Genomic DNA, 23,645 nt, shown 5'->3' on the forward strand with positions numbered 1-23,645 from the left:
AGGTGCGACGAATCAATCAAAGTCTGTGAAGAGCCCTGGCATGGCAAAATGGACGATGCTAGAGGACAAAGCACTGTGTAACTATATATCTTCCGGGCCAGTCCTAGCAGGATGGGTTGGGAAGAGAGGGTTTGTGCGAAACACATCCTGATCTAGTAGACAGAGCCAGTGTTTTGGCTGCCCTAATGTCTCCAAGTTCCTGACCCCAACAGGGACAGAGACATGGGGGGATCCAACAGGCCTCTACCCACAACAACAGCTTCTGCTTCTGCGTGACTCCGGCGGGGTCATGGCTGAGCGTGTTTACAGCTAACCGCCAGCGTGAACTTGTCATGAGCCACGCCAAGCTAGCAGAGGCCTTGAGCCTCCAGCCCGAGAGGGTGGAGGTGACAAATGACACCCCAGCCTGGAGACTGCGTCATTCCTAACTCACAAGGGAGGCCACATGACATCAGCCCCCAGGGTCGCGCTTTCCCCCTTCCCCCATAGTGACTGCTGACATTTCTGTGAACCCCCCGGCCGGCTTTTCAGAAGGGCGCTGCCCTCTGTCACCTGGGCCATGCCCTTTGCTTGGGGTTCCTGGGGAACCCCACCTGGACCTGCATCTGGATCCCCATGTTACCGAGCCCCAGCCAGTTGCACCTGGATCCCCACCTCACTGAGCCCCACTCCCCCAGCATCTAGACCCCCCTATTGATCCCCCCACACCCAGACTCCCCTGCTGAGCTCTATCCCTCTCACACCCAGACACCTCCCACTGAGCCCCAACCACCTTCACCTGGAACCCCTGCAGGGTCCCATTACCATTGCACCCAGAACCCCCCAACAAGCCCCTGTGCATCCAGATCCCCTCCACACCCAGATCCCCCACTGAGCCACCCGCACCCAGACTGCCCCACACAGAACCTTCTCATCCTGCACCTGGACCCCCCACATTAAGCCCCTCCACCCTTGGATCCTGCCTTGCTGAGCCTGCCTGCCCACACCTGGTGCACCTGGCACGGAGGGGCAGGGCCCTAGGGTGTTTCTGGGGCAGGCCCAGTCCTTGCGCTGTGTCAGTGTTGGGTGCAGCCTCACCACTGAGTCTGTGGGCCGGGGAGGAGCTGCACAGTGATCTCCCACCCCTGTGGCCTGTGCTTCCCAATGCCACGCTGGAGCCTCCACATTTATGTGACAAGTAAAATTTTGCAGAAAAAATTTAAAATATTGTGTGCAGAATTTTTGATTTTTTGGCGCAGAATGCCCTCGGGCCTAGCTAATTCATGCACGTGGAGGCAGAATCAGCTATGCTACCTAAGCACCTAGTGTCACTCCAGTCCCTGTAAATCTTCTGAGGGTGCTTCTAAGTCACGCGAGGGGGCAGCTCATTACACGTTCAGTTCAATCCACTGACCCCTGCCCAGGTACCCGTATGGGGGGATGCTGGGAGGGAGAACCAGAGCTATGGCTGGCTCCATTCCAGGGGTTGTGTGGCCTTCCGGTCAGACCCCAGCCCACCCAGACAACAGCTCTGCCCTGGCCTGGGCTCTAGCTGCTGCTTTCACCTCCTGGACAGAGCCCACTGGCTGGGCTACGGCTGGGCTGGGCCCGGAGATGGTGAGAGATAAGCTTCCCATCTCCCTGCCGGGTACAGCTCTGAGCGTCTGCTTCCTCTGCTCCCCCGGTCCCCACGCCCACCCTGCGCACACCGCAGTCGCACGGCTGTCTCTTGACAAGCGAAGGACAAGGCCGTGCCAGGGGCTGTTGACCCTGCTGCAAGATTGGGGACACCCTCGCCCCTCCAGTGGCATTCCTGACTGCTCGGGTCTCATGTGGGCAGGACTGGGAGTAGATTGTGCTCTGCAGAGTCCATGAGAAACCGAGGCAGTGATAATTCAGCCATAAATACTTGGCCCTTAACACCCCCCCACACACACACACCTGAAGATCTCAAAGCGCCTGGTGCCTGTCACAAAATACGCATACGTGCTCCACTGAGGAGGCGATATCACTGCCGCCATTTGACAGACGGGGAAACTGAGGCCCAGACCAGGCAAGTGACGCCCTGAGTCAGGGACGGAGCTGGGGCGAGGCCCCAGGTCTCTACCGCCTCAGGTCTGTGCTCTAACCACCCTTCCCCTCTCGCCTCTCCTGTCTGCCTGCCTTCCACACCATTGCGTTCTCTCCTCCCCCGCAGGCGAAGCGGCCATGGTACCCCTGAGGTTACTGACAGAGTTTCAGCCATTTCCTGGCCTGGCCTGGAGAAGGGTTGGTGGGATGCTTGTGGTTAGTGCAGCATTTCTCACGCAGACCGGCCTCTCCAGCTGGGAGGCTTTAACTGTGTCTGCTGCCAGGGGCGGCTCAGACAGATGGGGGCGGAGGGGGGGGAGGCCATTTATTTTTTCCTGTTTCATTGTTTTCATGTCAGACTCAAAGGCTTCACTGCTCCTCACGCCGGGCCCCACCAACGCTGGCCTTCCGCCCCAAAGCGACCAGTGATTGGGGGCAGCCAAGCTGAGACACGAACCTTGGCTGATTTTTCACAAGGTGCTGACTGGACGGCTGCCCTCTGGCACCCCAAGCCACTAGCCCCTTGTGGAAACGCAGGCCCCCGCCTTGTCTCCGACACCCCAGCCTGATTCAGCCCCTTGATTTAACCCAGCCCAAGGACAGGCTAGGCCACTGCTCAGGAGTAACAGGGAGAGTGCTTGGGGCACGGTGGGGAAGCAGCTGGGGGAGCCTGCCTTAGCACGGGGGGGGTTTAAAGATTTTTTTAAAAACCACTTGTTTCAAGCGAGCTCTTTCTCCAGCTGGATGTCCACCGCTCCCTGCCCCCAGGCCCTGCAATGGATTGCTCCTGAAAGTTCCTTATTCCTCCACTGACAACTGATCCTCCCCCAAGTCCCCCGTCCCCTCCACAGCTGGCCCTGTGCCCAAAGGACGCCACACGACTCCTCTACGGCTGGTACAAAATTGTCGGGCAGGCCCCCCAACCGAAACTGGTGGCTCTGATGTGGCGCCCTTGAGGGGTGGGATTAAAGCCAGAGGCTAGCTAGCTCCAGAACCGGAGCAGTGAAGTCATGGCAGGGGGGATGACCAGATGTCCTGATTTTATAGGGCCAGTCCCAATATTTGGGACTTTGTCTTGTACACCACCACCTCCTGTCCCGGTTTTTCACACTCTCTGGTCACCCTAATGGCTGTAGATGCTTCAGCACTACCCAGCTGTCCTGGGACCCTGGGGGTTAGCTCGCGCTGAAGTGCACCCTGCTACAGCTGCAGGCCCTGAGCTTGCTAAATTACACAGGCTCAGGGAGGCCTACTCAAACTGCAATCTCACCCTGTGATTCCAGTACAGACCTACCCACTGTAACCCTGACACTAAATAATCCGTCTGCCTTTGATGGTGAGGGATTGGCAAAGGGAGGTGCAAAGTCGTGGGGCTGAAATGACACAGACGAAACCTGCCACCCCACTGGAAACTTGCGCATTTTATTATGACGAGCAGACTAGAGCTCCCTGAACCTTAAACTTGTCCAGGCCTCCCTGAGGTCTGAATGAGTCACCAAGGCCCTAGAGCTCTGCGATGCTACCGGCTGAATGGGGGCTGGCCAGACGCCTCACGCGTGACAGTCTGCTAGAAGAATCAGAATCCAAGGCCAATAGCAAGGCCCTGTGGACGTGCCTGGGTGCGAACAGCTGCCAACGTTTGCAGTAGTTGAATAGTCTGAGATGGGTTTCAGGGTAAGAACGAGCCTGGTTTATTTATAGGGTCAGCAGATCTTCCAGCTGAGAAAGAGCAACACTCGTCAAGGTGGGGCGTGTACCAGGGCAGGGGCCGGAGGGGAGCACAGGGAGCTAAGGGGTTTAGCTGGTGGAAAAAGGTTTCACAGGCCTGGCCACAGACGCTCTGGCCAGCCCTGGTGGAGGTGCCGGTCCTGCAGAGGCTGTGGCAGGCATGGGGGAGTGGGCTCCCGGGCAGTTCCCACCCCTCCCACGGAATGGGAGCAGTGCACGCTTCCCCAGCGCCCACCTCCCAGTGCTGCTAGCAGGTGTGGAAGGAGCAGGTGTGGAAGTGGCTGGCAGCCCGTCCCCCAGCCAGGCTCCTTTGGGGCATACAACAGCTCATTCTGTGCTCTGGGAGTGCAATATGCCAGCAGCCTCCTGCCCAGGTGCATGGGGCAGGGGCTGTGGTTCCCTGTCTTCTGCCCCCCACCCCTGTGCACCCTTCACCGGAAGGGCCATAATCAGCCCAATAACAAATCGGGGGAGTTAGGGGACATGCAATGTGCAGATGGAGGCGGAAGCCAAAGCGGGGAACCCCGGGGGAGCACAGGGTGGGACTGAGGGCCGAGAGTCGGGGACGGTGGTTAGGCGGTGTGCAGGAGGGGGCTGCCGTACTGTTCTGCCCAGTCCCTCAGGTGGCACAAGCAAAGGCTGCAAATCACGGCCGAGAGATTGAACGATGGCTGAGTTCCCTTGGGAGCCTCCTCTTTGCCGTGCCAGTCCAGCCAGCACCGTTCTTTCCGAAGGGCTCAGTTCCGTGACTCCCCAAGAAGCACCAGCAGGAGAAAACCAAACCCAAACTAGCCAGGGCATCTCCAGCTCCCTTCCTGAAAGACCAAGACTAGAGCGCGCATGTGCCGAGGACACCTCTGGGCACAGAGAGGAAGACTCAGGGGAAAGCTGCTGTTGCCTTGTCCTCCTCCGTCTCCTCTGGCCCCTTTTCTGTCTTGGCGGCGATACTGTAGTAATAGGAACGGATTATGGTTTCCACCGCTGCAAACCCTGGGCGATCTTCCCACCTGGAAGAGAAGGGCGGCACTGAAGAAAGATCAGCAAGAAGGAGCAACGCAAACGGGCCAGGATGGGGGGACAGCCCAGGCGCTCCCCGAGGGGGCCCAGTGTCGGTGTCAGGAGTAAGACCTTCGGCTGCACCTGCTCAGTATGCCTGACGCCCTAACGAGCCAGCCACGGCGCCTCATGGCCTGCCCTGCCTGATTGGCTGAGGAAGCCAGCAGGCCGGTTCTTAAACCTAGCAGCGGCCACAGCTCGCTGGCTGCTCAATGCCCATGGACTCTGCCTCCCTGTGCTCGCCTCCGCAAGCCCTGCTCTGCTCCTCCACAGCTCCAGCCAGACCCTGCCCTGCACCCCACCTTGTTCCCATCCTGTTCCAGCCACAGAACCAGCCCTGCTCCTAAGTTCCCTGACTCCTGGTAATCTGGCTCCCACCCTCGGCTCTGGCATTCGGCTCTGACTCCTGATATTGACTCTGTCTCGCCCCTGGGCTCTGGCATTCAGACTCCGACCACTAGGCCTGACCGCCTACGACCCAGTCCGCTGACAGAGGGGCAGGGAGAGAGCGGGACGTGGGAAGATTTCCTGGCACCACGTTTGCACCGGGGCTTGCGAGGAGAGTTTGGCCACCGTGGTCTGTTAATTGTTAGCCTCTCTGCTGAGTCTGCAGGCAAGGAAGCCAGTTGTGCTAACGGGTCTGGGATGTGGACTCTGCGCTGAGCAGGCAGATGCCTGTCACATCTGACCTGGCCTGGACTCAGCTCAGCGACAGGCTCTGAGTCCCGTGGCAGGAGACATCCAGCAGCACCTCAAGAAGAACCCGGGAATGGGCCCAAGCTGCAGAAGTTGGCGGAGTGGGAAAGCCACTGCTGGACTGTGGGAAGGCACTGACTGCTTTGGCTGTGAGCATTGATTCTGCCGCGTTGCCAGGCTACAGGGAAAGGGACCCTCACGGGTAGGGGTGCCCGCCCTGGGAGTTACCACCCCTGCTGCTTAGCACCCTGGTAAGAAAGACCAACAAGGCCAGTAACTGACTAGACCAGGCAGAGCAGAGCAAAGGGAACTTCCTTCACATGTCAGTGGCAAAGGGAGATGCCTTTCCAATTGCTCGGAAACCCCAGGAGGAGCAGAGAGGTGAGTCACCCAGAGGGGCTAGCCCTGAGGAGCTGCTATGTTAAATCTAGAGTCGCCCAAGCCTGTTTTGCTTTGCATCGTGGTACCTAATGACTGATAGCTAAAACCCTGTCACAACCATCCGGCTCTTGTCAGTTTCATTTAGGGTCATCCCCAGGCACCTGCTGACCACAGATGCTGCAGCCTGGCATGGTGGCCTCCTTGGAGAGGCTGAGACTGTTTCTGAGACAGAGAGCCCCAGAGGGGCTCCAATCTCATCCAGGGGAACTGCAGGCCAGGGGAGGGGAAGGACGAAAAGGAAATCATCACTCATCACAGAGCCTGCAGCCCTTGCCAGAGGGAGATCAGGACAGGAGACACCCCCCCACACACACCCGCCACCCTCCTACAGACAATGTGCCCAGTCCCAAAGGGGCCTGCTCCAGTCTGCTGGGAGATTAGCCGGGGGAAAGCCTTACTTGTAGGTCCAACACTGCATCATCAGCTTGTACATCTCTGCCGGGCAGTCTGCTGGGCACTCCATGCGCTTCCCTTGCTCTATGAAAGTGATCACCTCGGGCCCTTTCATTTTCTAGGGTGAGTAGGGAAGTCTGTTAATGACCCTGCCCTCCCCACCAAGCACAGGAGCTGACGGGGCAGCTGAGAGAGGGCAGGTTAGACACCCCCACTCCCCCACCCCCCGAGGGCCCTTTTCACTGAGTCTGTAAGGAGCTAATGGCACTGGGTGTGGCCAACCTCCTGTGATGACGCTGTCAGTAATCACAGCACCTTGCGTTAGTATCTCATACCTGCCCTGGTACAGGTCTGACCCCCCGTAACCTGGCCAGCACCCTGCTTTTTGGCAATGTAGGGTGGACCCCCTCACCACAACTGGGTGATTACTTTGGCTGGCCTCCCTCTCCCTGTCCTGGGAGGAAAGACATCCCAGAGTTCATTGCCCCACGTACAGCTCTGTCCGCCTGCCCTCTGGGTACTCTCTCTACTATCGGACTGCTACCTGGCTCTTTGCGGGATGCACTGAAACAGCGGGGATGGGGTGGGAGCACAAACTCAGCTGGGACGGCCAAGGAGCTGCCCTGGGTCAGTAAAGCGGACTCTGATCCAGCAGTGCGCCCTCGCTCTGCTCACCTTGTACGGTTTCTGCCCGTAGGTGAAGGCCTCCCACATGGTCACACCGTAACTCCACACGTCACTCTTGCTGGAGAACTTGTGGTACAGGATACACTCTGGCGCGTACCATTTCAGGGGCCACTTGCCAGCTGTCCTGGCCTGCAGCAAAGTGACAGAAAGAAGAGTGTGGCTTACCCAGAAACTGTCCGACACACTCCCATGCCCTGAGCCGGAGCCTGTTGTCTTGGGTCTGCCTTGCCGTATCTGTCAGTCCAATGAGCTCAAGACCTCTCGAGTGAGGGTTCACTGCCAAAGGCAGATTCAAAGGGCCTAGCCCCAAACCCTGGATCCGAGCAACCCCAGCAGGTCAGGGAAGCAGTGGGTCACGACCGGAACCAATATCCAATTTATAGAATAGAAGATTAGGGTTGAAAGAGACCTCAGGAGATCATCTAGTCCAACCCCCTGCTCAAAGCAGGACCAATCCCCACTAAATCATCCCAGCCAGGGCTTTGTCAAGCCTGACCTCAAAAGTCTCTAAGGAAGGAGATTCCACCACCTCCCTAGGGAACCCATTCCAGTGCTTCACCACCCTCCTAGTGAAAAAGTTTTTCCTAATATCCAACCTAGCCCTCCCCCACTGCAACTTGAGACCATTGCTCCTTGTTCTGTCATCTGCCACCACTGAAAACAGTCTAGATCCATTCTCTTTGGAACTCCCCTTCAGGTAGTCGAAGGCTGCTATCAATTTATGAGTTGTCCGCTCTCACTATACTGGGATGAACCAAAAGCCCAGGGCTGGAAACCCCTGCAGTTTGGGCTGTTTGGATCCGGATTGGAGTCCACATGGTGCACTGAGTCCATCGCTAATTCAAAGCTGAGCTATCGGCGCAGGGTCCTATGAGCCACCTCCTTTCTGGCTCTCCAGGGGAACAAGGGAGAGGGCTCTGTTTGCCAGAATTGATGGAGGATGAAAGTAACAGGAAGTTCTGTCCCTGTCTGAAACGGAGCCTGGGAGCAGCCCATCCTCCATGTGACTAATGAGCCGTTTACAGAGCCCCAGGGTGTCCTCTGGTCCCCTGAATGCAGAATCCAATCCAGATATGTATTTCTCCCAGAAGGTGGGCTCTGGAGGCAGCGTTCCAGCCAGGAGCCACGCTTGTTCTTGATCGATAGCGCCCATCTCAGGGCGGGTGGAACAACAGCTAATCCAGAGGACAGGGTCTCTTGCACGGCCTCTCGGATGCGTTCCAGATTCTGTGGTGTCACCTGGCAGATGCGTGTGCCACTGGGTTAAAACACACACACACTCGGAAATGAAACTGGGGCCTAAGCTGTGTCTGGAGAGATCACTGTGCGAATGGTGCCATCGTGTGGCAGGCACATCCGGCTATGTTGGCAATTGTTGTTACTTACTGTCTCTACTGTGGGATCACCTGGGGGCCCTACTTGGGGAATGGGGCTCCTTGTGCTGGGCACTCTACAGACCCAGAACAGAAAGCTGGTCCCTGCCCTGACGAACTTCCAATCAACTCAGCATCGCTCCTTCTTCCCCTCGCTCTCTGCTTCTCTGCTTCGCTCCTCCCTTCTCCACATGGCTGCAGTGACAATAACCTTCTTCTCCCACAGCTCCACCACATCACCCACCGCCCCTGCCCCCCGTTTGGTTCCCTCCTCCCTTTGTCCATGTGTATTTCGAGCCCCTTGTCACCCTCAAGGCTCAGCAGAGCTCCTGGCTGCCAGCATCTCAGCTCTTGTTTCTTGCTTCACCCTCCCCCAGCCTCTCCTGATACATACCTAGCCCCCCTCCCTCTTTCAGATCCCTTCACAGAACTCTCCTCTGGTGTGTGTCTTTCCTCTCCAGCATTATGCATCTTCATTCTTACCCCTGACCCTTAGCCTTCCATTGTATCTGTCTGTGTTGGACTGTAAGTTCCTTGGGGCAGGGACCGGCTTTCTGAACATTTGCAAACATGGCATTATATAAACAACAGGCATGATAAGAACTCGGGGTGATCACAAGGCAGAGCTCCTGGGAATGGCTCTAGGTCTCAGCAGCAAGCCAGAAAGGGTCAGGTCACAGGGTGTTCGGGGTGAGCGTCCCAATGGCATGCGTGTGAGATGCGTGCATGGCTTCTGCTAACAGGTGGAGTGAAGGGCACAGACTCCATCGGGGCTGACTCTGTAGATGTGCCCCGGTCTGTGATTCCTCAGCTGTGCTTACGCTTACCTTGTAATAGCTGTCATCAGCAGCAAGAGCCTTGGAAAGTCCAAAGTCACTGATCTTGGCATAATGCTGGTTGACGAGCAGGACATTTCTGGCAGCCAGGTCTCTGTGGACGAAGTTTTTCTCCTCCAAGTACTTCATCCCTATAGACACCTGGTGCATCAGCTCTACCACATTGCTCACTGGAATCTCCTCTCTGGGGCAAAGGAAAAAGAGGGCAATACAGCAAGAAATCCCTGGAGAAGTAGGAAACTCATTACCATGGCCCTCGGAGCTTCACAGCCACAGTGAGCAGAGAATTCAGACTCTCGTACTCCAGAAGCATCAGCCCTTACTAAGCAAGGTAAAAGAAAATCTCTATTAGCAGTACAGGGCCTGTGACACACAGCTGCATAGTTCTGGTTACACACAATAGAAGACCATGATATGCACACACTAGCAAGTACAATACTTTATTGGGCAATTCCACTAGCCAGCCAACAGATCCTCCACCGCCAGCTTGCTGACATATTGTTGCTAGAACTTGATGGCACTCCAAGCCTCATGTGGAACATGGCTATATCACCAAGTAGTGCCATCACCGGGCTGGGAAACCGAGAAAGCTGGTTGGCTGGACAGGACGTTAGCTGTTGATGGAAAGGCCCAACAGAACATTTTGAGCATTTCGATTCTTCCTTATTATTTGCATTGTGTTAGATGAGATCAGGTCAGAGGGCAGGCAGGCAAATGATACCTGAGTGTGGGATATAAACGTCTCAGGAGTCTGAGATGTCGTCTCATCCCTTGAGAGGCAAAAGCTTGAGCGCATTCTGTGGGTCACCCCACATGTGTGCCAAGAGCCCATTTGTCTCACCCCACCCGTCCTACATGTGCCACGGCCAGACTAGGCTAGGAATGTTTCAGAGAGCTCCCTAGTGTTTTATTGGAACTATTTTCCATATCCTTCCACCTTCAAAGCAAGTCGTCTGCCGTTACCGTGAGTCTGACGGGACAGTGCCCAGAAGGGGAGAGGAATCAGCCAGCCATGGCTATTCAATACCCCAAAGAACGCTCACCTCTTGGAAGACAAGTACTTGTTGAGAGGCCCGCCCGAGGCCATCTCCATGACCAGCATCAGGGACTCTGCCTCGCAAACCCCGATCATGCGGACGATATAGGGGTTGTCCAACTGGTGCATGATCTGTGCCTCCTTCATCATTTCATCCTTCACGGCCTTCTCGTTGTTGCTCTTCAGCACCTTGATGGCCACGTCAATCTGCTTCCTAGCCAGGGGGCGAGAGGAGGAGCACACATGGGGTGGGTTAAGCTGCAGATGATGGAGTGTATCACAGCCAGTAACGTGAACCACCGATCAGTGGTACCGTTTAAAGCTGCTGGCTCACTAGGCTGTATCTACAATGCCTGGGGTAATAATGATATTATTAGGGCATCTCGTTCCCAGTTATGGTCATGGGCTACAGGTCTGTGAAGCAAGGTTATTGCAGATTAACTCTGGGTGAGGTGCTCCTGCAGCAGTGCCCCTGGGGAACCCTATTCGAGTACGCAAGGACAGGAAATGGTAGCTAGAGAAATAAAATGACAGCAATTCTGTCTCAGACTGTGCAATCAGGGGCAGTTAGTCTCTTCCCTCCCCCTTTCTAGCACAGTAATAACACGTAGCATTTATAATCTATAGCTCTGAAGACACCTTACAAAGCAGGATCAGTATGATTACTGCCATTTCACAGGTGGGGAAACTGAGGCACAGAGAGGGGAGGGACCATTTCCAGGGTCACACAGGGAGTCAGTAGCAGAGCCGGGAATAGAACGCATCTCCTCCTTCTCAATCCCATACCCCATCTATTGGATCAAGGTGCCTTTCTTAAAACCATGAGCTCCCCTTCTGAATTCACCTTTGGCCAGCAGACACCTCTGGTGCTGGCAGTCAATGTGCGAGTTCCCATCGCTCACCTCTCCAATGCTCTCCACATTCCCCAGTGCACATGAAGTCGCTGTTGCAACTTTCACCAGTAGCTTTCCCATGCACGCGCCCTCCCCTCCCCCTATCAGCACAGACACTCCTGTCTCCATCCCTGTTACAGCATCTGCTCTAGAGATGGGTCCGAAACAAAGCCCTGGGCCCAAACACCTCTGACATGGGATGGGTTTGGCCCATCTATATCCTAGGCGCAGTCTGGCCATGCTCCCCTTCTCGTCCCTTTTGGACAGCGCTTACTTCCGCATCTTGTAGACTCCTTTCCTGACACAGCCGAAGTTCCCTGACCCCAGTTCCACCTCGTCAATCATCAGGTGGTCCCTCTTCAGGAAGAGCTTCTTGTCCTTCAGCTCCTCTGGGTCACTGTAGGGACTCTCGTAGACGCTGGTGTCCATGGGCAGGAGGCGTGATTTCCCTGAGCCTTCCACAGGAGAACAAGGTCAGGGATCTGTCACGCGCCCCCTGCCTGTCACTCCCTCGGGAGAACCCAGAGCCTCCCCATTCCCTCTGGCCACTGTCCTCCCTGCGCTGACCTTCCAGCCTCCCTCTCGGTCACCTCTCTTGGCTTTCCAGCCTGTGCCAGCCCCTCCCACTCCTACTGCTGGGTGGAGTTGCATGTGTCAGTACTCCCTCTACCCCGGACCCTGATCCTAAACACGCTTGCTGTGTGCACGGCTTCTCACACATCAGCAGTGCCCCTGAAGTCGCATTACATCCATGTTTCAGTGTTTGTGGATTCAAGCCCACAGATAGTAGTGAGGCGGGGGAAGGGGGGGGCAGGACTGGGCTGGGCTTGGTTTATTCCTGGGAGCGATCGTTTAATTGCATTCATGCAAGTGGTTTGGGGCCCTGTAAAACAAATGGGACCTTTGGATTGCCCTCGGGTGCCTTGAGTGGATGATTTAGTTGGGGACTGGTCCTGCTTTGAGCAGGGGGTTGGACGAGATACCTCCTGAGGTCCCTTCCAACCCTGATCTTCTATGATTCTATGAAAGCCTTGCAGCACCTCTCTTAGCCAGAAGGTGGTGCTGATGTGCTAGGCATTGTGTAAACGCTCCCTTGCATTGCTGTAGCTGCAGGTTCACGGGGCATCACTAGATCGCGTCCCACAGCTTGGCTGGATCTGTGCCGACAGGCAGGGCGGCCTCTGCGGCGATACTCACCTATGGGCTCCGGGGTGTATCCGTCTGCGTTAAGAGCCCCCACGTGTCTCTGGGCCTGGGAGAGAAACAGTGACAAAGTCAATGATGCATTTAATACCACAGGAGGGAAACCATCGGCGCCGACTCCGTGGGTGCTCTGCACCCATGGGGGGAAAATAGCGGGTGCTCAGCACCCACCAGCCACAGCTGTTTGGCGGCGCCTCTGATTGGCTGATCAAGGTGCTGCCAAACAGCTGACTGGAGGCACTGCCAAGCGGCTGATTGGCAGCTGGGGGAGGGGCTTGGGGGAGGGCAGAAAGCAGCAAGCGAGTGGGGGCCTCGGGGAGGGGGGTCTCGGGGAGGCCTGGGGTGGGAGTGGGACCCCCGAGCAAAGCAGGAGTGGAGCACCCCTGGGGAAAAGAAAAACTCAGTGCCCATGAGGGAAACAATTGGGGTGGGGGACAGGGACCCTCCAGAACCAGTGCCTTCCCGTGATCCCTACGGCTCTAGGAGATCACTGGCTCTGTGTGCCCACTCTCTGGCACATATGCAGACCTTTCTAGCTAGCATCATCTACTGGGGCAGCACATACACCCTGCCTGTGCCCCAAGGACACAGAGAGAGGGCAGCCCCATCCACCATGCTGTCCCTTCCACCACACACAATCTGTAGACAGAAGGGGGTGGGGAGTAGGGATCCAGGCCACCATCTCAACACTGGTAAGGAGCTTGCTTTTTCTTCTCCAGGCATGGCTTGTGTGCACCCCTGGGGCAGGCTGGAGCCAGTCTGTGATCCATCAGGTGGCAGATACTCTGCTGCCAATCTGGAGTCCAGCTCTGCCCCCAGTAAATCTATAGATCCCGCTCCTAGCGCTGGGGGAAGTGGATATTCCGAGGTGGATTCTTAGGCACAAAACCTGGAAGAAGGGGCAGGCTGTCTGGAGAGTCGAGTGCGCCCTTCTGTGATGAATCATCCTTTATTAGCCAGGCACTGAGACTCATGTACACGAATGCCCAATACAGCTGGGAGTCCCCTTCCTCAGTCCTCCTGTGTGTCTCTCCCACCCCAGAGTCCTGAGACTCCCTGCAGCACTTTTCAGTCAGAAAGGCAGAGAAGCACGAAGATCGGGCCAAAAGCCAGTGGCTAGGCAGGTCTGCCTGAGTGTTCCCAGCCTCTGCCAGGCAGGCCGGCCTGGGGCTGAGCTTGATTCCCCAAATCATAGGCCCACATGTTGCATGGCGGAAACTTGCTTCCATCTCCAGCTGTATTTGTGCCCAGCCACTTCCCCTTCCCCCTCTGCCCCAAGGCGGGAAGGGCCGCAGGGTTAAGCTACCCATATTACATTCCAGTAAGAGAAAGGCAGGATTTTCTCCCCAGGCCTAAAAGGCAAGGATGTGAGAAGCTCTGGAGGGTTGGAGAGGAGATACCACCCCAAACTTACGGTTCCGGAGGGGTGGGCCGGCGGGATTGGTGCCACGGTTGCTGAAAATCAGGAAAGAGACATTAACTCACTGCCCTGCTCGAAGGTCTGGGCACAAAGGGGTTTCCATGCACCTCTTTAGCCCAGGCCTGATTCCAGTTCGCACTGCGCTGACGAAGTGGAGTCAATGAGGATGAGGCCCCCAGATTCTGGTGTGGGTGGGAGGAGACGGGTGCAGGGAACCCCGTGGCTAGCAGCAGGGACAGAGCGTTCTGCTCCTGCCCCAGGAGAAATACTGCAGTCCAGCGAACAGGGCACTGATCTGAGATTGACTAGACGTGGTCCTGATTTGGGGGGTCCCGCTTAAGACACCTTAAAGGGGCCTGATTTCCAGGGAGCACTGAGCACCTGCCCTCTGAAAATCAGGCCCCTTTAAGGTGTCTCAAGTGGGGCACCCAAAATCATGAGTCACTTTGGAAAATCTTGCCCTGGGGCTCTCTTCCCAGCTCTGCCACTGTCTCACAGTGACCTCCGGCAAGCTCCGGAGGCCAACGTTTGCCTAAGTGGCCACTAATTCTTGCCCGACTTGGAACATTGTGGCCCTGATTGTCCGAGGTGCTGAGCGCCCACATTGTGTGTCTCTCCCGACCAGAATGTAGGCATATTGGCTGGGTACGGTGCGGGGGAGCTTACCCTGTTGCTGCTCAGACTGACCCTGCTGTGGGGATAAAAGGCCTTAAGACTCCAGGGCTGTCCATCTGGCAGCGCTCCCCGGCAGGATATACACTCAGCTTAAACAAAAATGGGACTAAAACAGCCAGGGAGAGACAGAAACGAAGCAAATAAAAAATAAACCCCTTCCCTTCCTCTGGACACACAGCCAGAACCATTCAACATGCTTGGTGGTGGATCAGGAACCATGGGGCAGACAGAGCCCCTTGTCCTTCCTGCTTAAACGAGGGCACTGGGTGACTGATACCTCAGTGTGGAAATGAAAACCAGTGGCTGGATTCAATGGTGCTAAACTAATTTACGCCAGCTGAGGCTTTGACCCCCTCTGTCCTATCTCTGGATCTGGCTTCATCATCGCTGTCTTCCCTGTCTTTGTTTATCTCCACCATGTTCAGCTTTGCGCAACGGGCTACCTGTAGGTGCCTTGGAGGGACCAGTTTTGCCTTCATCTGAAATATCAACCCCCTTTCAGTTGCAGGGCACCAGACCGATTCAATCTGGCAACAGTGGAATTCCAGCCCCGATGGACTAACAGCAGGCCAGACATCGCCCTAGCATGATGCGGGGGCTGGTTTGCTAAGGCAGAAGTTGGATAACAGACCAGAGCAGTGCTTAATGTGGAGTGAAACAGTCGGGGGAGCTCTCCCCGCAGCCACAGGAGAGGAGGGGAGCTGTCTCAGTGTGGAGTGCAGGCCTGGGAGCTGAGCTCCTACCTTGTTAGCCCTTATCATAGCCCTTGGCCAGGACGAAGTGACACTACGCTGCAGTTTAGCAAGAGCCAGGATAGGCCAATGCCGGAACCTGCTATGACACACCCACACATTGCAATTTCTGTCCCGAGCCGATGAAGGGCCTTTCGCCCAGTATCCTCTGTCCAGCACTGGCCATTGCCTGATTCTTCAGCGAGAGATGTGCAAAAATCCCAGAAAGAGACAGGGCGGGTAGGAGGCAGGATACTAAATGAAATGGTCCCAGTGATCTGGTCTAATATGGCAGGAAGCAAGAGAACAGCTGAGCAGATCCACCAGAAAACTGAAAGAATCCCGGAGCTAAGGTAGATCCCCAGTATGAAGGCGAGGTTAGGTGTTCGCAGCCAAAGATGGCTGGTCCTGCCCTTAAGATTCAACTCACCTGCCGGCATATTGGGATTTTGGCAGCTTTCCTTCAGGAAATATATCAGTCCGTCTGGCTTGAGTTTCAAGTACTCCACCAGCTGGGGGAGGAATCGGGAAAAGGAGGAAAATGACTGCTTTGTTTTACAGGCAACATTTGTGGTTTATGGTATCTCTTTCTCTTAGGTTTGTGGCGGACAGGCCCCCATTAGCCCATTAGTTCCTCTCATCTGTCTACGTACTCGGGACCCTCTTTGCTCTGTATTTACAAACCCCACTGGCTGGGAGAGCTGGGGAGAGGGACTTGGGTTGTTACTACACAAAGGGAAAGAGAACAAGGAGGAAAGTAAAGTCTGTAGGAGTAGAACCGGTTGGAACATTTCTAGTTAAATGAAACGGGATTGAAGCCAAAACAGTTCACAGAGAGGTGTTGGTTCCCGTGATTGTGAGTAGGACTCTCATTTCACCCTATAGCCTGGTGGCTGGGCACGTCCCTGAGACACTAGGTCCAGGTGCCTGATTCCAAGTGGAGTTTTTCATCCCCCATCACTGGCTCATGCAGAACCAGGACTTGAACCTGGGTCTCCCAAGCTGGTGCTACAGCATATGAGAAGTTTCTCTGTCGCTCCACCCCCCCAGCAATGGGCAGTCAACACAATTCCATCTGTGTGAAAACATTTTGTTTTCGTTCAAATGCGGAATGAAAACACGTTAAAAACCTTCAAGACTTGCTCTGAAACGGAATGGTCGTCCTCTGGACAGCTCTGTCCAGGAGAGAGCATGGTGTGTGTCTTCTGTGCAGCAGACTGCAGCAGTTCTGAGACCAAAATGGCTGCTGTCTATGCACACGAGAGAGATCTTTGAAAAATAAAGGTGGCGTTCACAGAAGACAAAAGGAAAGGAGGACTTGTGGCACCTTAGAGACTAACAAATTTGTACTCCTGTTCTTTTTGGAAATACAGACTAACACGGCTGCTCCTCTGAAAGAAGACAAAAGGCATCCGAGTTCCCTGACTACAGACACATCACAGCAGCAGGAGGTGGCTCACAGTAGGAGGGAGGGACAGGGGATAGGCAGGTGAGTCAGGGCTTGTAGGCAGGAATCTCTAGCGTTATGTGGGCTGATCCTGTGGCTCGGTACGTGATGTATGCCCACAGAGTACAGGCTTAGTTAACAGGGCCACCTCGAGGTTCCTGACCATGAAAGTGTCGTGGCCAGGGGGCTAGAAATAAAGGGCATTGTTCCTCTCGGCTCCTTTAGAAACACAATGTGGTGGTGTCCTTCCAAGAAGTGCCCAGGGCGCAGCAAGGCAAGGGTTATTTCAGAGAGCCCGTGTTCAGATCTACAGCAGAGAGTGCTCATATTATTGCACAGAACTGACTGGGGGATGGATACAGGAAGCAGGAAACTGAGGTCTAAAGGCTTAATGCTGCCTCTGGAGAGAGAGCTCTTCTCTCCTGGTCCGGCCGCACAAGGCTTCTGAAGCTCAGGCTCTATCCCCCAAGACAGAGACAAAAGAACTTTCCTCCTCCTGACTGGGGGCAGGGAGGGCTGGGGAGAGCGTCCCACAGTATCATACCTGCCACAGCGTGTCAAACTTGGTCCCCTCGGGGATGGAGTACTTGCCGGACTTGTCCTGGTCGATGCGGTAGTGATACACTGTTTTCCCATAGACGAGGGACAGTGCGTAGGTGCCATTTTCCTTCCTTTCTCGCAGTCTGGGTGGGAAAGAGGAGGGGGTCAGAGGGGCTGGCTTTGGGGCTCACCCCGTGAAATTATCGTGCGTCCTCATGAGGCGCCTGTACCAGAGCTCTGGGAAGGGTCACCCCCTCCCACCTGGGCCGCATCTTTCCATGGGGAGGTGGGATTTGCTCCCCATGGAACAGGCCAGAAGCCTGGTTTCCAAATCCTGGGGCTCTCACATCTCCTGGATGGGTACTAATCTCAATGCAGAGACCCGGCGCGCCACACTGGCCCTGTCCTCGCGGATCTCCCTGCACGCACTTCACAGCAGCACTGTTCTGGTCCTTTCTGGACCCATGTCTGAGTGTCAAGGGGAGCTGCTCCTGGGCCTCCAGAGCTCCCCCGTGGAGCTCCACTAGGTTCATTCCTCTGCCCCCCACCTCTTGAAATGTGGGGAATTGGGACACGGGCTCAGCTGCTGGCCCTGACCTGACAACACCCTCTCTACGTTGCCTCGGAAACAAGCAGATGGAGCAGAACGGGGTTGGGGGGTCACAGTAATAGGAGCAGGTATCTCCCAGCGCTTTGGATACTCACAGAAATTTCCCATCAGGCTGTGCTCCGGAATAGAGCCTGCGTTCAGCCTCCTCCCGGGAGACATTGCCGTGGTACCAGGGCATCTTCTCATGGGCAGTGGTGGCAATGAGTTTCTCGACCTGAGGGGCCTGGCTTATGATGGCCTGTTCGAGGGCATCACCCTGCGAGGAAGCAAGAAGGGAGACCACTCTACCCAGCTACTGCTAGGCACCATGCCAGCTGCTGCAGGGCAGCGCTGGTTTTTATTGCATCCTCTTGGGCAGGTGATAGTGAACTCTCAGGAGACCTCAGAATCCCTCTCTTGGTCGCCGATAAAGCTCTGGCTGCCCACACCACTGGAGTGATACTGGGCTGAATTCTGCTCCCGTCTAAATCCAGAGTGACTCCATCTTCCAAGGGCGTCCCTCTCCCTCCCGCCCCTCACTACCCATTGTGGGGAAGGGAAGGGAGCTCACCGACTTGCAGGTGAGAGAAGCAGAAGGTCATGGTGGCCTTTAGAAGAGGACTATTGTTAGAGCTGGTCACAAGCCTTGGGGTCTGTCTTCCATTGTCAATCCAGAGGCCTTTTAAACTCTCTCCTGGCTGCTCTGTCTCCCTTTACTTTGCTCCCTACTCCCTGTTAAGAGCAATGTAATCTTGAAGCCATTCACAGTGCACGGCAAGTTTATGACTCCCGCATATGTGGACAATTACATTTTCTTATTTGCCTGTAGATGGCACACTTTATATTAACAACCTGGACTTGCATGTAAGCACCTATATCTCCTTTGTGTCTGAGGGGCTTGTCTACACTACAGTCCAGATCGACAGGCAGCGATCGATCCAGCGGGGGTCTTTTTATCGTGTCTAGTATAGATGCGATAAATCGACCGCCGATCACTCTAGTGTCGATTCCGGTCGATTCAACGAGACGCGCAAGGGGAATTGACGGGAGACGCACACCGCAGTGAAGACACTGCGGTGAGTAGATCTAAGTACATCGACTTCAGCTATGTTATTCACATAGCTGAAGTTGCGTAACTTAGATTGATCCTCCCCGTAGTGTAGACCAGCCCAAACAGCCTAGCACGTGGATGATGCCCATCCTGCCAAGCCTCTCTATGACCCCTCTCGGATTGCACCTGGCGGCTACAAGAACACCAGGTAAGAACCTGTGGAGCACTGCAGCTGTGAAGCTGGGAGTATTTCCCAGCCACCTTTGAGATTTATTGATTTCTGATGGGCAATGGGTACCCAAATCTCCTAGGTGATTTTGCCACCCCACCCTCAAAGGATGTCTTGTCATTCTTAGCACAATGGAGTCCTGGTCCAGGACTGGGGATCAGGCTCCTGGGTGCTCTGATAATACTATTAATAACATAGACAAGCCATTGATTCGGTGATGCCTTTCTGTTGCAAGGCAGGGTTGCCAATTTTGGTTGGACGTATTCCTGGAGGTTTCATCACATGATATAATCTTTAATTAAAGATTGATCTTTAATTCCTGGAGTCTCCAGTACAATCCTAGAAGGTTGGCAACCCTATTGCAAGGGCTTATTTCTGTTAGAACAGTGAGTGGGACCATATTAACCATTTGAGGCCTTATTTTGCTCTCACACCGCAGTAGACCATGGAGTTACTGCATTGAAATCTATACACTTACACCAGTGGAAACTGGCAAGGAATTTCAGAGGGAATGGGAAACACAATAGCAGATGAAATTCATTGTTGACAAAGGCGAAGTAATGGCCATTGGAGGGAATAATATGAACTGGGTTCTTAATTGACTGTATCAGCTAGGAGAAAGGACCCCGGCATTGTTATGGACAGTTCAGTGAAGACTTTTGCTCAATGTGGACCAGAGGCTGACAAAGCAAAATTTGTAGGATGCATAAAGAAGGGGAGGGAGTGTGACATTGAAATTACTGTAATACCACATATATATACAATATACAAATCAATGGTGCATCTGCCTCTGAACTACTATGTGCAGATCTGGTCACCCTGTGACATTCTGTACCTTGCGGGAGTGCCCTGTAACCCCCATATTCCTCATTTATATGTGATTGTGATCTTACATATAAAGCATGCCTTGTAAGGTATTAGGGGAAAGGTTATGACCTGCTGAAGGTCATTTCTCCATTCATATGTGTATATCAGTAATGCATATGAAGTTATGAGAATTGTGTTGTATGGTGGTCACTAAGACATGCTGTAAGTTGGAGAATCAGCCAGACATTAGCTCCCCAGAGGCAACAGCAAGGAAAGTAGCCAGCACCCAGGTGGGGTGTCAAACCACCAATCAACAACCATTGTCCAGCAAGGGAGCTACGATGCAATGACTCACCTGCATGAGGCCACATGAGGGGAATTTCTCAGCCTTGCCTAGAGACTCAGCAAGGCCCACCCAGATATGCCTGGACTTGTGTTTTCCAAGCATATGGACTGAGGGTATAAAACAGATAAAGTGGACACATACTGGGCCTTTTCTCCTGTCCCAACCTACGCTGCAAGCAACTAAGACGCTGAGAAGAAGACAAGATTCCAACAGAGGAAATAGGACCAGGTTTAAGGAAAAAACCTGTATATTAAGGATTGCAATATCCAGTGGGGTGATAAAAACTGCTCAATCTAGTTGTTGCCCAGTCTAATAGGGTTGAGAGGTTAGACTGTATGCTTATATTTTATTTCTTTTGGTAACTAACTTTGACTTGTTGCCTTATCACTTAATATCACTTTAAATCTACCTTTTATAGTCAATACGTTTGTTTATCTTTACCAGTGAATTTGTATGAAGTGTGGGGCAAATCTGCTCAGGTTTGACAAAGGCTGGTATATATCCATTTTCCACTGATGAAGTGGTGAACCAATTAATAAATTTGCACTGCCCATCTTGAGCAGTGCAATACGGTATATTCCTGGGGTACAGTGCTGGGAGCTGGGGGGATTCGGCTGGTGCCTTTCTCTGTGTGATTCATGAGTGGCTCTGGGAGCATTCATGCAATCTAGCTAGGTGTGGGACTCCACATGTGGTTGTGCTGAGTGATCACAGCGCCTGGAGGGGTTTGCTGCTGGTCACTAGCAAGGCATTGTGAGAGACAGCCCAGGCTGGAGTGAGTCCAGGGGACACAGCAGTCCCACAGTCCCAGGCTGCACCCCAGGGAACCCATCACACACCCCATCTAAAAATAAGATATTGCAGAATTAGAGGAGGTTTGGAAATGGGCAACATGTTTAGGGGCGTGGAATAGTCTAATATGAAGAGAGATTGTAAAATTTGGGACTGTTTTCCTTAGAGAGGAGGTGAATAAGATGGGACGTAATAACATATACAAAGTATTGGATAATAAACAGAAGGTAGAGAGAAAACTTCTAATCATCCTCTCTTGGTATACAAGAACAAGGGGATGTTCAATGAAACAAAGTGTCAAATTTAAAACTGATAAAAGGCAGTATGTCTTCACACAATTATAATTAGCCTGTGGAACCTTCTGCCACAAGATCTCATTCAGGCCAAGAGCATAGCAGATTTCAAAAAAGAATTGGAAATTTCTATGGATAACAAGTACATCCACCATTACATTAGACAGAGGATAAAATTTGTAAGGGACATATGTTAAAAGTCATTATCCAATCAGTCTGCCTGGGGACTGGGAGAAATTTCCCATGTGAGCAGGTTATTTGATAATTGTCCATTATGGAGTTTACTGCATCTGCTCTTGCAGAGGATCTGGTACCAGTCACTGTTAGAGACAGGACACTGGATCAGATGGGTCATACTAATAATTAATATAGTACTTCTTAACTAGCATTTTTCATCCATACAACTCAAAGCACTTTACAAAGGAGGGCAGTATCATTATCCCATTATACACATGGGGAAACTGAGGCACAGAGCTGTGAGGTGACTTGTCCACAGCAAGCAGCTGGCAGCATAGCCGGAACTAGAACCCAAATCTCCAGATCCCAGTCTGAGGCTCGGTCCACGAGGCCACACTGCCTCTCTCATAGATAGGTCATATGACCTATAAAGCCCTAAATGGCCTAGGACCTCCTCTCTCCCAGTACCATACTGCCGCAGCTGCAGTCAGCAGGGGCCTGCGAGCTGGATATCCCTGACAGAGAGGGCCTAGAGATTTTAGAACATGCTTTCCCCTTTGGTCTGAATTAGCCTGAACTTTTGGTGACCTTGTTGATGTGCTGCAAAAGCTGCCTGTTTGTGAGGGTTTGGGGAGAAGGCTGGCGGTGTGCTTCCCAGAGGAGGAAGGACAGAAAGGAGTTCTGTGCAGGGCTGGCTGAGCCCTCACTGACCTGATCAGATTAATGCTGCCGAGATCTAAATTGCATGCACTGTCGTCTGGTACATTGCCTAGAGCCTTGGACAGGTGTTATTCTAGTTATTTCATAATGGGAATAAATAGACACATAGCTAGCTCTGATTCGACGTACCAACTCCTGCGTCCACAAGAAAAACTCCCCGTGACTTCAGTGATGGAAGAACAGAGGAAAAGCGGAATCAGCATCTCAGGGTCTGGCTCTGTACAAGTCCCGTACAGCACCCCTGAAGCACAGCCAGCTTGGGCTGAGTACCCAAACAGTAGCAGCTACCCCGCTGTAGCCAGGCTAAGGACACTAGGGCTAGCCCCCCTCTCTTATGCTGTGAGCTCTGCAATGGCCACAGAGGACAGGCAGGCCCTATTTTGTTAAGCCGGAGCAGAGGGAGAGAGGAATTTGAAGGCACAGGCAAAGGCTCAGAGCTATGTCTGCAGCGGGAACTGGAAAAGGGAGGAAGATTCGGGGAGACTTTTCCAAATGGCAGGAGCCCCAGTTGTGCTGAGCGTGTGGAAAGGGCTCGAGAAGAGTCGGTGTGAGACGAACGGAGGGAGGAGGAGTTGAGGGACAGTGTGACCACTGGCAGCAAGACTGAATACAGCCTTTGCCTTGGGACCAGCCAGTACCTCCAATTTCCACGTCTGCCGGACGTACTCGCGCACCATGTTGTCCCGCATGCTGTCGAAGACGCCGGGCTGGAGCTCCACGCTGCTGGGGCGGTTGCAGGGCTTGCGGAGGGTGCAGCAGAGCCCGTCGGCGTCCTTGGAGTAGAATTCGCAGAGCTCCTCCGGCCCGCAGTGCGCCTTGCCCCCCGCGATGGCGTACGTGCCGTTCAGCTGGCGCTCGATGGGGTAGTGGTAGAACTGCAGGTTGTGGACCATGGAGAGGACGTAGCCCCCGAGGCTACGCAGGCACTGGCGTAGGAGGAAGAGGCCATCCGACATGCCGGCCAGTTTGAGGTACTCCTCGGCCTCCGACCGAGAAATGCTGCCGTAGAAGAAGGGCAGGTGGCTGGCTGCATCCGGCATCTCGTACGCTGACCGGGGCTCCTCGGACCTGCTCAGACACTCTGTGTGCTGTGCCTAGGGAACGGAAGCAGAATTCCTCATTGAGACATTGCATGGCAACACTGCCACAGAAAAAGGGAAGCTGTTGGCAGAGGACCCCTTGGGAGTGCAGGGCCCGTGTCGCCATCTCCATCCATCTGCCCACAAGCCATTACCGCAGGGTCAATTAATAGAATCTAAGGCCAGAAGGGACTATTCTGATCATCTAATCTCCTTTCCTGCGTAACGGGCTAGATAATTCCACCCTGTGGTTCCTGCATCACGCCCCTAACTGCTGACTGAGCCAGAGTGTGGTTTTTAGAAAGACACCTGGACTGGAGTTAGAGATTTCAGGTGATGGAGAATCCACCACATTCCC

General features: G+C 54.0%; 1 protein-coding gene across 4 annotated transcripts; it reads right to left on the reverse strand.

Moving 5' to 3' along the window:
• Positions 1-4,113: 4,113 nt before the first annotated feature.
• On the reverse strand, positions 4,114-23,248 carry ZAP70 (zeta chain of T cell receptor associated protein kinase 70). Of its 4 annotated transcripts, none has more exons than XM_074939336.1 (13): positions 22,847-23,248; positions 17,910-18,070; positions 17,209-17,347; positions 15,648-15,729; positions 13,802-13,846; positions 13,556-13,566; positions 12,386-12,434; positions 11,463-11,643; positions 10,303-10,509; positions 9,251-9,443; positions 7,039-7,179; positions 6,369-6,481; positions 4,114-4,784 (listed from the first exon to the last, which is right to left on the reverse strand). In XM_074939336.1, the coding sequence occupies exons 1-13, from the start codon at positions 23,246-23,248 to the stop codon at positions 4,655-4,657; spliced, it is 1,854 nt and encodes a 617-aa protein (XP_074795437.1). In that variant the 3' UTR covers positions 4,114-4,654. The 4 variants fall into 4 exon arrangements, with proteins under 4 accessions (XP_074795437.1, XP_074795438.1, XP_074795436.1 ...); XM_074939337.1 differs by having other exon boundaries at positions 12,374-12,434; XM_074939335.1 differs by lacking the exon at positions 13,556-13,566 and having other exon boundaries at positions 13,806-13,846.
• Positions 23,249-23,645: the final 397 nt, after the last annotated feature.

This window comes from Natator depressus, chromosome 25, assembly GCF_965152275.1.
Source record: "Natator depressus isolate rNatDep1 chromosome 25, rNatDep2.hap1, whole genome shotgun sequence".
In the NCBI taxonomy this organism is placed as follows: domain Eukaryota; kingdom Metazoa; phylum Chordata; order Testudines; family Cheloniidae; genus Natator; species Natator depressus.

Excerpts from the sequence above, each read along its gene's own strand:
- ZAP70 (XM_074939337.1), bottom strand. The coding sequence starts at position 23,248 with ATGCCGGATGCAGCCAGCCACCTGCCCTTCTTCTACGGCAGCATTTCT. Across the intron at positions 15,730-17,208 it reads AGTTTGACACGCTGTGGCAG|CTGGTGGAGTACTTGAAACT; the intron begins GTATGATACTGT and ends TTCCTCCCCCAG. Across the intron at positions 10,510-11,462 it reads GGAGTCTACAAGATGCGGAA|GAAGCAGATTGACGTGGCCA; the intron begins GTAAGCGCTGTC and ends CCCCCTGGCTAG.